The following is a 15,401-nucleotide window of genomic DNA, read 5'->3' as shown; positions in this document are numbered from 1 at the left end:
CATCTTCAGTATCAACTAAGGGCCCAGATGTTGACACTATAGTTACTGAGACTTTTTCTGGCTCTGTACATTCTATGGCCACCTATTCAAGTCAGGATCCTGGGGTCACATCTACCTTGGGGCTCTCGAAACCACCTGCATCCACAATGACCATGCCTACAAGTCTGCTTGAGACTAGGCAGCCATTCACATCCCTTGAGACCTTGAAGATGTCATCAGTATCAACTGAGGGTACAGCTGTTGACCCTATATTTACTCAGCCTTCTTCTGGCTCTACAGATTCTATGGCCACCTCTTCAGGTCTGGAACCTGGGGTCACATCTACCTTCAGGCTCTCTGGCCTCACTACACCCCCTACATCCACAATGACCATGCCCTCAAGTCTGGCTGAGAGCAGGCAGCCATTCACATCCCTTGAGACCTTGAAGATGTCATCAGTATCAACTGAGGGTACAGATGTTGACACTATAGTTACTCAGACTTCTTCTGGATCAGTAGATACTATGGCTACCTCTTCAGCTCTGGAACCTGGAGTCACATCTACCTTGGGGCTCTCTATACCACCTACGTCCACAATGACCATGCCTACAAGTCTGGATGAGACCAGGCAGCCATTCACATCCTTTGAGACCTTGAAGATGTCATCAGTATCAACTGAGGGTACAGCTGTTGACCCTATATTTACTCAGCCTTCTTCTGGCTCTACAGATTCTATGGCCACCTCTTCAGGTCTGGAACCTGGGGTCACATCTACCTTCAGGCTCTCTGGCCTCACTACACCCCCTACATCCACAATGACCATGCCCTCAAGTCTGGCTGAGACCAGGCAGCCATTCACATCCCTTGAGACCTTGAAGATGTCATCAGTATCAACTGAGGGTACAGATGTTGACACTATAGTTACTCAGACTTCTTCTGGATCAGTAGATACTATGGCTACCTCTTCAGCTCTGGAACCTGGAGTCACATCTACCTTGGGGCTCTCTATACCACCTACGTCCACAATGACCATGCCTACAAGTCTGGATGAGACCAGGCAGCCATTCACATCCTTTGAGACCTTGAAGATGTCATCAGTACCATCTACCCACACAGCTGGTGATACTGGAGTTCCTTCTACTGTATCTGAGACTCTTTATTCCTCCATCACCAAGAAATTCCCACCTTCAGTGATGATTTCTGACATCACACCAACAGGCTCATTTACTAATGTTTCAACGCTACCTGTAAGCACACCTAGCACAATACTCATTTCCACTCTTTCCCTATCCACAGTGACTAGGTTCTCACCGTCTGTTACCATACATGCCACAGTAACACAAAATATTGTTGGGACCACAGCCAGAGCTCCTGTGATGACAGCCTCCTGGTCAGCAAACCTGTCATCCTCTTGGGTGGTACCTACTACCATGTCTTATTCAGCACCTACTGGTTCCTTACCTCTTGATACCACTGCTACAATCTTTGCTGATGCAGTTACATCACCCTCTGTACCCATGTTCAAGACACCTTCCAGACTGACCTCAAATCCCTATTTTTCCTCCTCCTTATCCACTTCGGCCTCATCTGAGACCATGCTGCTGGGTTCCACGTTATCCTTTCTGTCCACAGGAATGACAAGTTCATCTGCTGCTGCCCAGTGCACAGGTGCTACTCCAGTTTCTCATGTCACTCAAGTGTGTGTCCCCTTCCTCCCTCCAATCTGGGATTTGTGAAGGATTAGTCATGTGTCCTTTGGGGAGACCCCTGGCAACTAATCAAAAGAACAATGAATCTAAAGTCAGAAGACCCAGGTTCTGTTCTGCACTGTGTTACCTACTATGGGACCTTGAGTCTCACTTTCCTTATCTGTGAAATGAGGGGGTTTGGACTAGATCTCCAAGGTCCCATCTATCTCAATGGTGTAGAAAACAAGGAAGCAAGCTATGTAGTTCCTTCTCTTCTCCTGCTTTCTCACTATTGGGAACACACTCTCTCTTCCCCCTATAGAACCCAGTTCTTGTTTCTCTGTTATTCCTCTTCTTGCATTAGGAGCCAGCTCCATATGCTACCTGTCTTCTTCCAGTCTTTACAGATCTGGAGATTACAAAATATCTGAGAAGTGGGAAAGAGGGAGATCTGGCATCTAGCACTACCAACAAGTAGGGAAACCTTTCCATCTCCTGAGGCAGACTCTTTGCTCCCCTACCTCTCTTATATGATGGACATCTGACCACTGAGAGACATTCTGAGAGGATGTGCAAATGATTGGCACCATCATCTGCTACCAATCACAGGACAGTTCAGCCACCCTAGTCCTGGATTGGCTGCCTCTGGCACCTTTAAATATCTTCAGGTTGAAAATAGCAGCATCTATAGGAGCATCAGGGAAAGGACCTTGAAGATCCATCCACCCCTCCTCTCATTTTAACCAATAACAAAAGTGAAGCCCAGAGAAGTTAAATGATTTATTCAAGGTCACACAGTAGCAGAGGGAGGGTTTGAATCCAGGTCTTCTGATTTTAAATCTAGTACTCTTCCCATTATGCCAAAAAGCAAGTGATCTTTCATCTTCAGATGAAAGACCACCAGGGAATGGGCTGAAAATTGGTTGGAGGTTGACAGTCAGCTAAAGCAGCTTCCTAAGCTTTGCTGGTTCTCCCTTACCTCATCAACTCCCAATTTGTGCATCTTTGGTCCCCACTGCCTAGATCATTTGAGGCCAAAACCCAAATGAGTGCTTTAACTTCCCACTTGATCTAGGTTAAGTAATCAGTGCTGTGGGCTTTGGTGATTGCCATTAGGGTCAAGTGAATAAAAGGAAACAAAATGAAAATCAAGGTTCCATTATTAGGTCAGAGAACATTTCTGATTTTCAAATTGAACCCTTGAGAGATCAGGTTCCTATTTAAATCACTATCCTAAACTAGTTGTCCAATATGCACTTATTCTTTTGGTCTCTCATTTCAGTTTCCTTCTACAATATCAAAATGAGGTTCTCAGCTTCTGATAATGAGTCAACGGATTCCTTCAGCGATACATTTGTCCAAAACTGGGTAAAAGATGCTTTGTAAGTATGCATGACTAAAGAGCGTGGTAAAGTTGAGTTTGAGGGAATTTAATCTGTACAGCAGGGTCTGTCCACTTGAAAAGCACCATATACTGGGTGTAATGTCTCACAAATGAGGTGGGCATTTCTCTTTTCTCAAATGAACAGTTCCAGATAGAGAGCAGATGTTGAGAGCTTCTGCGTGGGATAAGGCACTGATGTGGCTTTTTGGACCCTTTTCCCCATTGTCCTAATTGTGGTCCAGCAGAAAGAGTCCTGGATTTGGAGGCACAGACCCTGGCTTTCAAACCTGACTCTGTTACTTACTAGATATGTTACCTTGGGCAAGTCCCTTGACCTCTCTGGGCCTCAGTTTCCTCATCTGTAAAATGAAAACTTGGATTAAATGACTTGAAGGTTCTTTTCACCTCTAAGTCTATGAATCCATTGGCTATTAGCTCAACTTATCTTTTGTTTTGGAAGCTTGGGCAGCCCTTTGAATTGGATGGTTTGATTGCATTATTTGGAAGTTCATGAAATATAATTACAGTGTGGCATGGTGGGAGTCAGGATGCCTGGGTTCCCATCCTGGTTCTACCATTCCCTAGGTCACATGTGACCTTGTTCAAGTGACTGTCCTCCCACAGCACCTCAGTTTCTCCATTTGCAATGATGAGATTGGACTAGATTACTTCGAAGGTCTCTTCTAGCTTTGACATACCTCCTTAAAGGCAAATAGAAAAACCTGATGAGAGTCTATGAAAATGTTGGGCTAGCTAATGTAGTATCAATGATTAGTGATCTTGTCAGGGTGAGAACCTCCTCCATTTACCCATATTGCAACCCATCTTAGTAGAAGAATCTTGGAGAGTTGCCAGAGGTTTAGTGAGGTTAATGACTTGCCCAAGGTCACACAACTAGTAAGTATCAACATTGTTGTTGTTGTTCAATCGTGTCCAACTCTTTGTGACTCCATTTGGGGTTTTCTTGGTAGAGATCCTGGAGTGGTTTCCCCATTTCCTTCTCCAGCTCATTTTATGGATGAAGAAACTCAGGCAAACAGGGTGAAGTGACTTGCCCAGGGTCACACAGCTAATAAGTATGTGAGCCCAGATTTGAACTCAGAAAGATGAGTCTTCCTGACTCCAAGCCTGGCGTGCTATCCATTACAGCACCACCTAGCTGCCCCAGTGTCAAAGGAGGCAGTTAAATCCAGGCTGTCCTGTCTCCAAGTCCAGTATAGAATCCACTGTATCAGGCTGCCTTTACAGAACATAAATACTGCCTGAAAATTATACTGTCCCTGTGATTTCAGCACCCTCACCTCCACCCCACCCCCATGGCCTTAAACAATTGGCTGTAGAGTTATGGAAATACATTTTCTTTTGTCTTTTACAGTTGAGCCATGTTTTTCACGACAGTGAGTTTGCTCTTACAAATTTGACGGTAAAAATGAAAGGCAGGTAGGTATGTGTGTATGGGGCAGGGTGGCAGGGGTAGTAAGGGAGGCACAAATGTCATATTCTGAAGGGGCCTTTGCATTTGGTGAGCCTTTAAAGTGACCTTTTTTATCCTGTATTGTTATTATGGTATCAATGAGAAGAAAAATATGGAAAACTGGGGCTAATCACTAAGGTCTCTCTACCAGCACACTTCCACAAAGGAATAAATTGAAATGGTGGGGTACCCAAAGGGCATGATGGAATGGCTGGGGGTGGGGTGTAAACAGGCTGCAGTGTATGTGCAATGATGACCTATGCACAAGGGACCTGCACAGAGGAAACATATGATTGGATTTGAAAGCCACATATTAGCCCCTGCCTACCTTTTCAGTCTTCTTATACCTTACTCCCCTCTGAATTACAATTCCTATGGGTCTTGCTGTTCTTTGCACATGATACTCCATCCCCCCACTCGGTTTCTTCCTATTGTCTGTTCTCCAGGCCTGGAATGCTCTAGCTCCTCACCTCTGCCTCTTGGCTTCCTTCAAGACTCAGCTAAAATCCCACCTTCTGCAGGCCTTTCCCAGCCCTCCTCATTCCCCCAGAATACCTCAGTGGCTAGTGCCTTCCTTGAACTGGCCCCCTCATTTACACTGCATTTATCTTGTAGGTACAGAGTTGTTTCCATGTTATTCCCCCCAACACAGTCAGCTCCTCAAGGATAAGGACATGTAATCTCCTATGTATTTTATTTAAGACATGATTCTAAGAAAGAGGAGTCCATAGGCTCCAGCAGATTTCTAAAGGGGTCTAAGACACAAAAAAATGTTTAAGAACCCATAGACTAGGGTTGGCTAGGTGGCACAGTGGATAGAGCACCAGCCCTGGAGTTAGGAGGACCTGAGTTCAAATCTGGTCTCAGACACTTGACACTTACTAGCTGTGTGACCCTGGGCAAGTCACTTAACCCCATTGCCTAGCCAAAAACAAAAAATCAAACCTATAGACTAGGTGAAGTTAGCTCTACCATGTCTTCTTCTTTAAGAAGGATTTTTTTGGACCACTCACGGCTGTCTCTATGCCTCTTGATGTGCCAATTCCTCCTTGTTCCAAGTGAGAAAAGCATCGAATTGGTACAACCTCTGAGGTTCAGTATCCACAGCTAGAAAATGATTGTGCTCAATCCAGAATGTTAATGTCCAAGATACATTGGACAGTTTGGGTATAGATAGTAAGGGAAGAAAAGGGGATTGAGGACAAGGGAAGGAGTTTGGGATTTAATTAGTAGAGACCACACAAAAAGAAAGGGGAATTCTTCCTTCCTGATCAGCTGGGAGTCCTGTGTTTCTGCCAGGGTACAGAGAGCCCATGAGAAAAACAAAATATTGTGTCTTTAAGGCTGGGGTACATTTCCCTTCACTGAGCCATAAACTTGTCCCTTCTTCTGAGTTCCCAATGGGTAGATCATTAACATATTTTTTTAAAATAATCTCTTTTCACCTTTGATGCAGAAATTACTTTCAAGAAAAAGGAAGAATGAACCAAAGCAGAGTGAGTATGCCTTTACAAAGATTGCTTCTCATTTTTCTGATTAGATATAAATCAACAACTTTTCTTTCTTTTCATGTTTTGTTAATGCTTTTTGCTTTTTTTTTGACAACACCTCATCCACAGAACTCTATATCGTAGCAAAGAAAATCATTTAAATATGTCTGACAGTGTATGTAACATCCTGTACCCATAGTGTACCACCTCTCTACTTAGAGGAAGAAGGCATGTTTCTTCACTGGGCTTCTGGGATTAAGCTTTATAAGTTTTCCATTCAGGTTTATGTTGTTGAAGTAGATGCCCATTGTGACTACTTAGTACACACTTCCTTTGAAACACGAGAATCTATCAAGAAAAGCTGTTCCCACTACCATTCTGGCAATTTGGGAAAAAATATTCTTGTGAAGAAAGTTACTGTGAAATGACTTTGGAAATCTCATTTTATAAAGTGAACCCTAGGGGGCAGCCAACTTGCAGGAATCCCTGGTCATTCGGAATTTGTTATGTAAAGACCAAGGCCTCATGTCAAAGTCACCCTGCACTTGGAATATAGTTAGCATTCAGTTAGCCTGCTAGAGACAGAGCTCTAAAAGGGCAAATACCATACCTGAATGAAATGCTGTATCTTCCTCAGCACCCAGAACAGTGCTCTCTGCACATGACAGAGACTTAATAAATGGTTGTTAAATGACTGTTCGAGTAGCATTATACCAGATGAACAGCAGCTCTTGGATACTGGGCAAAACTGGACCTCCCTCCCAAACCCCCACTCCCACTCCCACTCTCCCTTAGGGTATGGCTCTACCACTAACTGCATTAATGTTTAACGTGCATTATTAACATTTTCTTAATAAATTTCTTAAGCCTAGACAACCAACAAAACAGGAAATCAAGGCCTGACCTGTAGCATTTTCTAATTCCCAAGATGTAAATGCTTGCATGAAAAATTTAACAATCACCTTTCATGGTATGGCTGGCTTCAGCAGACTCCTAGATCACAGTTACCTCAAAGACACATTGCCCTCCTTTCATATGTGTGTCTTTTCACTGGCTTGATTCCCCCAGGCTTGGAACATATTCCCTCCTTCCCTCCACCTCTGAGAATCTCTAGTTTTCTTAAAGGCACAGCTCAAGCATCGCCTTCTACACGAAGCCTTTCTTGATCCCCTCAGCTACTGATGTCTCCTTCTTCTCCTTTCCCCCCTCCCCATTATCTTGGATTTGTAGCTATCATTAACCAGCTGTGTGGCCTAGGGCAAGTGGCTTCCCTTTTCTGAGCTTCAATTTTCCCTATGCTGCAGTCTTCAAACCTTATTTTAATGTCTCGAAGATGATGGTATCACAATAAAAGTTTTCAGCAAATACTAAGAGCTTTTCAAAGCATTTATAAGCTAGATATACATTTGTACAATGATACTAGGAGACTTCAATGTACATATTAATGTTCCCTCCATTACCCTAACTTTCTAGTTTCTCACCTATTCACTTTCTATGACCTCTTCTTCCACTCACCTCAGTTATGCATAAGGACGGCTATACCTCTGATGTTACCATCACCCCCAAGTGTCCCACTTCCATGTTCATGAATTCTACAATTCTTTCATCTGATCATAATCTCTTAGCATTGTGTCTTTCCCTACACCTGACAATTCCTAGCCCTGGAGACCTTCACCATGACCTTTAGTCCCTCCATCCTTCAGTTATTTCCTTATGCCTAGCACAGTGCCTGGCACTGTAAGTGCTTAATAAATGCTTGTTGACTGACTGACATAAGCACTAAGCTGAATAACAACCCTGGGGATTTTTTATTGCACAGCCCATCATAAAATATTGTCAAGTGTTAGTCAACAAATATTTATTAAAGGGGCAGCTAGGTGGTGTAGTGGATAGAGCACCAGCCCTGCAGTCAGGAGGACCTGAGTTCAAATTCGACCTCAGACACATAACACTCACTAGCTGTGTGACCCTAGGCAAGTCACTTAACCCTGATTGCCTCACCAAAACCAAAACAAAACAAAAACCAAACTCTTGCTAAGCACCTGCTGTGTGAAGAGTACTGTGCTGGATGCTAGACTTCTCACACTCTCATCCAGAAATACGAGTAGAATCTAAGCTCTGTTGGGATGCAGTGTGGTACAGGAGGAAGGTGTGCTGAATTTGGCATCAGAGCACCTGGGGTCAAATCCTGGCTCTTCCACTTACTACTTATGTGACTTTGAAAAAGCTACAAGCCAAGACTAAAGTGGAGGGAGAATTGGTGTACAACTTTTTGTTCACAGATGATTGTGCACTCAAGGCAGCCTCTGAGGCTAGATCGGCTCTCTGCTGCTTGTGCTAATTTTGGCCTAACAATTGACACCAAGAAAACAGAGGTTCTTTACCAGCCAGCCCCATACCAACCATAACCATCGGTTACAGCAAATGAAGAAATTTTGACTACTGTGGTCAAGTTCACTTACCTTGGTAGTATACTTTCCAGGGATGTACACATGGATGATGAGGTTGCCACATGCATTGCCAGAGCTAGTTCAGTGTTTGGGAGGCTCCAAAGGAAAGGGTGGGAGAGAACAGTTATTTGGTTACCTACCAAACTGAAGGTCTACAGAGCCATTGTGCTCACCTCGTTGTATACCTGTGAAATCTGGACAGTCTACCAGCTCCATGCCAGGAAACTGAATTGCTTCCATTTGAATTGTCTTAGGAAGATTCTGACAATCACGTGGCAGGATAAGGTACCGGACCCTGAGGTCATTTCTCGAGCTGAACTGCCAAGCATTCAAACTCTACTGCAGAGAGCACAACTGCAGTGGGCTGGCCACATTGTTCAAATGCCAAAAGTATATTTGCATAAAAGACTATTTTATGGAGAGCTCACACAGGGCAAATGCTCACACGAAGGTCAGAAGAAATGATTCAAGCTTAAGATCTCTCTGAAGGACTTTGGAACCAATTGTGATGCATGGAAGACACTGGCACAGGACTGCCCAGCATGGTGTGCCCGCATCAAAGAAGGTGCTGTGTTCTATGAACAAAGCAGAATTGCAGTAGCTCAAAAGAAATGCAAGATGCATAAATTTAGAGACATCTCTACTCCAGATGTTTACGTGGACTATTTATGCCTCACCTAAGCTTGCATTGATCTCATCAGCCACAGTTGGACACACTGTACCTTGACCCCAACATAGTGATGTCATTTTGGTCCTCTTCAAGAACAAAGGAAAACAACCACCTTGAGCAAATAACTTTTTCTTTATTCTGGGCCTCAGTTCCTTCACCTGTAAAATGGGGATAATAATAGCACTTAAATCCCAGGGTTGTAAGAATCAAATGAGATAACATGTATAAAGTACTTCGCAAACCTTAAATCTCTGTGTGAATACTAGTTATTATTATTACCATCATAGAGGCATGAAACAAAGTACTATGTGAGATCAGAAGGGAAAGACTGTTACTGATGGTGGTAGGGGTTATGAGGTGGGGATCAAGGAGGGGACCTGGAGGAGGAAGCGTTTAAAATGAGTGACATGAAGTCAGGGATGTTGGCTCATATCTTTGGTCCCTGACATTGTGGGACTGATGCTAGCGGATTGCTCAGGGGTTCTGAGCTATGGTAAGGCTAAAAGCTAATTAGGAGTCTGGTACCATGATGGCAAGCCCATGGAAGTGGAGAATCACCAGGCTTCCTAAGGAGAGGTCAGTAGGCCCAAATCAGAAACTGAATACGCCAAAGCTCCTATGCCAAGCAACAGAGGGGTTGGGCTCATGAGTGGTTGCTGCACTTCTAGTAAGAGTGAGATAGGGACATCTGGTCTCAAAAAAAAAATAGTGCCATGATCAGATCTATGCACAAGGAAAATGATGCTGGTAGTGGTGTGAAGGGTAGATTGGGGGGGGGCATCGGCATAAGAGGCATGAAAGGGTTTAGGCTTAGAAGATAAGTTAAAAGTAATTTTTAATTAGAACTATTGTGCTTGTTTTTCTGTTGTGGTCTACTCTTTGGACCTCATGGAGCATATTGTCTATGCGGTTTTCTTGGCAAAGATACTGGAATGGTTTGCCATTTTCTCCTCCAGTGGATTAAGGCAAATACAGGTTAAGTGACTTGCCCAGGGTCACACAGCTAGGAAGTGTCTGAGGCTGAATTTAAACTCAAATCTGTGTGACACAGTAGATAGAGTGCCAGACCTAGAGTCAAGAAGACTCTTCCTGAGTTCAAATCTGGCCTCAGACACTTACTAGCTGTGTGACTTTGGGCAAGTCACTTCACTCTTGTCTGCCTCAGTTTCCTCATTTGTAAAATAAGCTGGAGAAGGAAATGGCAAATCACTCCAGTATCTCAGCCAAGAAAACCCCAAATGGAATCATGGAGAGTCACACAACTGAAACATGACTAAACAACTTCCTGATCTACCCACTGAGCCATCTAGCTGCCTCTAGACAGTACTGGCTAGTTTGTTTTAGAAGCTATATCAAAATGGTTATTTTATTTTGATTACCAAAAATACTTGATACTTAAGTTAACTGTATTCTTCCTTTATTTTTTAGTATTTGGAACAGAGAAGCCTGAAAATGACAGTTGTGTCATACAGGTAGGAGCCAGGTCATTTACAGCTGCTACATTTTACACACACACACACACACACACACACACACACTCTCTCTCTCTCTCTCTCTCTCTCTCTCTCTCTCTCTCTCTCTCTACTGTGTCTGCTCTAGCAGGGGCTCCTCTGATTTATTCAGCTGTTGGTCAAAGTTGCAAGGATCCTGGCCTACATTACTGTTGTAGCTGCCGGTAGGGGACTTACAGATTTGCACAGAAGAGACAGACCAGGCCAAAGATGTTGAAAAAGCAATAGGCCTTTATTATGGGCACACTTTACCTTACACAAGGGAATGTGCTTAACATGAGATACTTAGGGGGTCGGGAGAAGGAGGATGAAGGAAGATAAGGACACGGTTATGTTGGAGCCACACCAGGGGTGTGCTGGTAAATGTTTTACAACTAGCTTTCTGGGAGAAAACGTACACACAATATACCTTTAAGTTGAAACTGTGTTATTAACATTTTCTTAATAAGTTTCTTAAGTCTAGACAACCAACAAAACAGGCCTGATCTGTAGCGTTTGCTAATTCCCAAGGCGTAAGTGCTTACACTGAAAATTTAACAATCAGCTTTCAAGGTACAGCTGGCTTCAGCAGACCCCTGGATCACAGTTACCTCAAAGATACATCACACTCCACCTTTCACAAGTGTAACTTTTCACTGGCTTGATCCCCCAAGCCTGGAATATATTCCTCCTTACCTCCATCTCTTAGAATCCCTAGTTTTCAAGCACCACTTTCTACATAGGGCCTTTCTTGGTCTCCTCAGTCGCTGATGTGTCCCCCTTCTCCCACCCCCACTAGCCATTATCTTCTATTTACTTCGTATTTGCAGTTATTTTGGGGAGTTGATGCAGCACAGGAAAGTGAATGTGCTTTCTCAACTGACCACCTCTCTGCAAACTTCAATTTTTCTCATCTACTGGGAGGAAGTTGTTATGTTGCCCTTTGGGGAAGAGAATCAGTTGAGGCAATGATGGATTTTAGATTTGTAAGACAAATCTTAACTTGCAGTCCAGACATAATAACAGATAAACAGTACTCTGAAAAGGCAACCTTTCTTATCTTTGGAAGAGAAGGTAATAAGTATGGTGGTTCATACTTAAGCAGTAAAAGGATTTCTAACCTTTGCATCTCTTTCCTCTACATGATTTTACCTTTGGAACAAGTATATAGAAATAGACTGACCAAAGTAAATATTTTTAGTATGTTCTTTTCCTGTCATGGCCATGAATGTTAAAAGACATTTGTGGCAAAACCATTGAAAGTCTTCAGCAAAAGGTAGAAACCAGTAGATTTTAAAACAGACTGAAATACTGACTTAACTCTTACATTCCATAAACATTTAAGTCAATATGAAAAAAATATAAGCATATATATGCATGCTGTCTCCCCTGACAGCTGAGGGTAGGGACTGTTGGACTTCCTTTTGGCTCCATCGCCCATGGCAGGGCCTGAAAAATCTTTGCTTGCTTGACGTCAGGGGCTTCAAAGGAGCAGGACACATTTATGACTAAGTCTTAGTCCGCAGATGAGGCCCAGGCCTTGTGGTCGCAACAAGAGGAGGAAGGGGATTGAATGGTGGTCATGCCAGTGTAGGTGGGTGATCTCCAATGCCCTCCTACCCAAGAGTTCCTTTCTGGTCCCGGCAAACAGTCTCGACTCACACCTGACCTGAAGAACTCAGTTTAGCAAGGCCAGACCCCAATTTTAGATGCTGCATCGCAGATTCCAGATCCCAAGAGTAAGACTCCATTGCCCCCAGGAGAGTCCTAGAACCCTGTTTTATTGGGCCTAGGCATCTTTGCAATGGGATGTGTCTGCTCTGGATGCACCCCTTTCTCCTAGAAGGCTCTCACATCGGGGGGTGGGGACTGGGCTGCTTTACTAATTAATTATTCAAATTAATCTATCAATGAACATTTTTTATTTATTAATTTACAAGGAGCTGAAATTGACCTTTATACAACTTCTCCTCATTGCTCCTAGTTCTCTCCTGTAGGGCCAAAGAGTACAAGCTGAATCCCTCCTCTCCAGGACACTCTTTCCTTCCTTTCCCCCTCCCCTTTCCTTCCTTCCCTCATTCACTCTCCTTTCTTCCCTTCTCCTTCCTTCTTTCCCTCCCTCCCTCTCCTTCCTTCCTTCCTTCTTCCTTTTCTTCTCTCCCTCCCTCTCCTTCCTTCCTTCCTTCCTTCTTCCTTTTCTTCTCTCCCTCCCTCTCCTTCCTTCCTTCCCTCCCTCTCCTTCTTTCCTTCCTTCCTTCCTTCCTTCCTTCCTTCCTTCCTTCCTTCCTTCCTTCCTTCCCCTTACTTCCCTCCCTCCCTCTCCTTCCTTCCTTCCTTCCTTCCTCTTTCTTCCTTCCTTTCCCCTCCACCTTCCTTCCTTCCCTCCTTCCCTCTCCTTTCCTTCCTTCCCTCCCTCCTTTTCCTTCCTTCCTTCCTCCCTCCCCCTTCCTTTCCTCCCTCCCTCTCCTTCCTTCCTTCCTTCCTTCCTCCCTTCCTTCCTTCCCCCTTACTTCCCTCCCTCCCTCTCCTTCCTTCCTTCCTTTCTTTCTTCCTTCCTTTCCCCTCCACCTTCCTTCCTTCCCTCCTTCCCTCTCCTTTCCTTCCTTCCCCTTCCTTCCTTCCCTCCCTCCTTCTCCTTCCTTCCTTCCTTCCTCCCTCCCCCTTCCTTTCCTCCCTCCCTCTCCTTCCTTCCTTCCTTCCTGCTACTTTTCATGTTCTCCCCGTTGTCTTTTCTCTAGGCTAGGCCTCACCCATTCCTCTAGCTAATCCTCTTCTTTCCAAATGGGCACACCCACCTCTTAACAATGTTCATAGGACCACAGGGGGAGGGGTTGAATGTTCACCAGAAATGGACTGAAGAAGATTTGTGAATTCCCTCAAATCCAACAAACATTGCTTAAGGGCCTGCAGCGGGCCAGGCACAGTGCTGGGTACTGAGGGTACAAAGATAAAAACGGAACAGTCCCTGTCTTTACTGAGCTTAGTGGGAAGTGGGAGGAAATCCGTGTACCCAAATCAACAACAGTGATTTGAAGAGGGGTGGGGTGGGGAGGGAGCATCAAGAAAAGCCTGGTGCAGGAGGGAGCACCTGAACTATACTTTGGAGGCAGAGTCTAGAAAGTGAAGGAGAGGAGGAGTGCATCCTGATGTACAAAGGCATGGAGGTGGGAGACTGAATGTCAGGTACAGTTAGGAGGCCAGTGTGACTGGAATCCCTAGTTAGGTGGCCTTCTGTTCATGCAAATGCAACATCTTTCTTATCTCTTTTTGTCTCTAGCTATGTTTGTCAAGCAATCATAAAAGTTCATTCATCTGCTGTACCAGATGATCTGATAAATCAGATAAAGATGAAAATCCTTGGGAATCACACACATGGACATTTCACACAAGGCCATACGACTTTAAGTGTGAAGTCTGAACATGTACAAGTTAAAAAATTAGGTAATTCTCCTTGTGTTTATTTCAGCCTACATAACTCACCTTGCTACAGTGGCATTTGTATGCATAGAGTCCTACACTTGGGTTATTGAGCATCTGGGTTCAAACCTCACCTCTGACACTTAGTAGCTATGTGACTATGGGCAAGCCACTTAGCTTTTCTGAGTCTCAGTTTTCTCATTTGTAAAATGTGGATAATAAGATCTACAGTACCTCAATGAGGTAATTTAGACAGTTAGAAGGGACCTCAGAGGGCACGTAGACCAACGGAGACATGAAAAATAATTCGTTCTACAATGTAACCAACAAATGGCCATTTAGCCTCCACTTAAAGACCTCACTGTCATGAGTGGGGAGCCCACTACCTCCCAAGACAGTTCATTTCACTGTCTCTCACTGAACTTCCCACAGTGCCTGGGACCTTTTCACCCTGGCACATCCCGCCGCCATGCCGGTCCCCTTTTGCCTTTGGGGAGTTCCTTCTGGGGGCAGGCTGAGGTTGGCCACGCTTCATTCCCCTTCCAGCTGTGCTTCTAACTCTCCAGACTTATCCATCATAGCCCAGCTCAGATACTTTCTTTCTTCTCTCCCTGCCTTTTTTACTTCCCTGTCTTCCAGTGCTAGAATATAAGCTCCCTGAGGGCAGGAGCTGTCTTTTTACTTGTGTTTGTGGTAAGTGCTTAATAAATGCTTGATTTTTAAAAGACACTTTTCTTGACACCCAGCCTAAGTTTGCCTTTTTGTATTTCCTACCCCTCCCATCTTATTGCTTCTGGTTCTGACCTTGGAAGTCAGGCAAACCAAGTCAGATTCCTCTTCCACAGGGCAGTCTTTCAAGTATTTTCTCTCCCCTCTTTCTTCTGTTTACCAGCCTAAACACTCCCATTTCCTTTTCCCGATTCTCATATGGCATGGACCTCCCTTCAAGGCCTTCTCCATCCTGTTTGCTTACCTGTGGGTGTTCACCAACTCAGCAAGCTTCTGCTAGGACTGAGTACAATACCCTGGGCATGCTCTAACCAGGGTAGAGTACAGTGGAATCAGTTTTCTCCTCTGTCACATAAAGGGGTTGAACCAGGTGGTCTCTGAAGTTCCCTTGAGCTTGTGAAAACCCCTTTAAGAAATCAGACCTCAGCACCCTGCTGTGTGGCTGAAAGTGAGAAGGCAGCTGAAAGCCAGAGAGCTATCAGTCTGAGGGGGAAGAGGCAGCTCTTAGGAACCGTAGCCAAAGAAAAGAAGAAATAGAAATGTAAGGGTGAGACTGCTGTGGGCAGGTCTATAATGGTAGGATTTAGAACTGGAAGGAGCCAGAGAGAAGTCTAATCCAAAGTCACCACC

The 15,401-nt window shown here is 44.3% G+C and overlaps 1 protein-coding gene across 1 annotated transcript in view; it reads left to right on the top strand.

The window, feature by feature from the left end:
- Nucleotides 1–15,401, top strand: part of ADGRG4 (adhesion G protein-coupled receptor G4) — an 88,585-nt gene that overhangs the window by 23,898 nt on the left and 49,286 nt on the right. The window contains 1 exon segment of the mRNA XM_078148044.1: nucleotides 13,903–14,066. Within this exon segment, the coding sequence (XP_078004170.1) occupies nucleotides 13,903–14,066 (164 nt within the window).

This window comes from Phascolarctos cinereus, unplaced genomic scaffold (genome assembly GCF_003287225.1).
Source record: "Phascolarctos cinereus isolate Bilbo 61053 unplaced genomic scaffold, phaCin_HiC Scaffold_8;HRSCAF=390, whole genome shotgun sequence".
NCBI classification, from domain to species: domain Eukaryota; kingdom Metazoa; phylum Chordata; class Mammalia; order Diprotodontia; family Phascolarctidae; genus Phascolarctos; species Phascolarctos cinereus.
The sequence above is the reverse complement of the archived record's forward strand: the minus strand, read 5'-3'. Positions and strand labels throughout refer to the sequence as shown.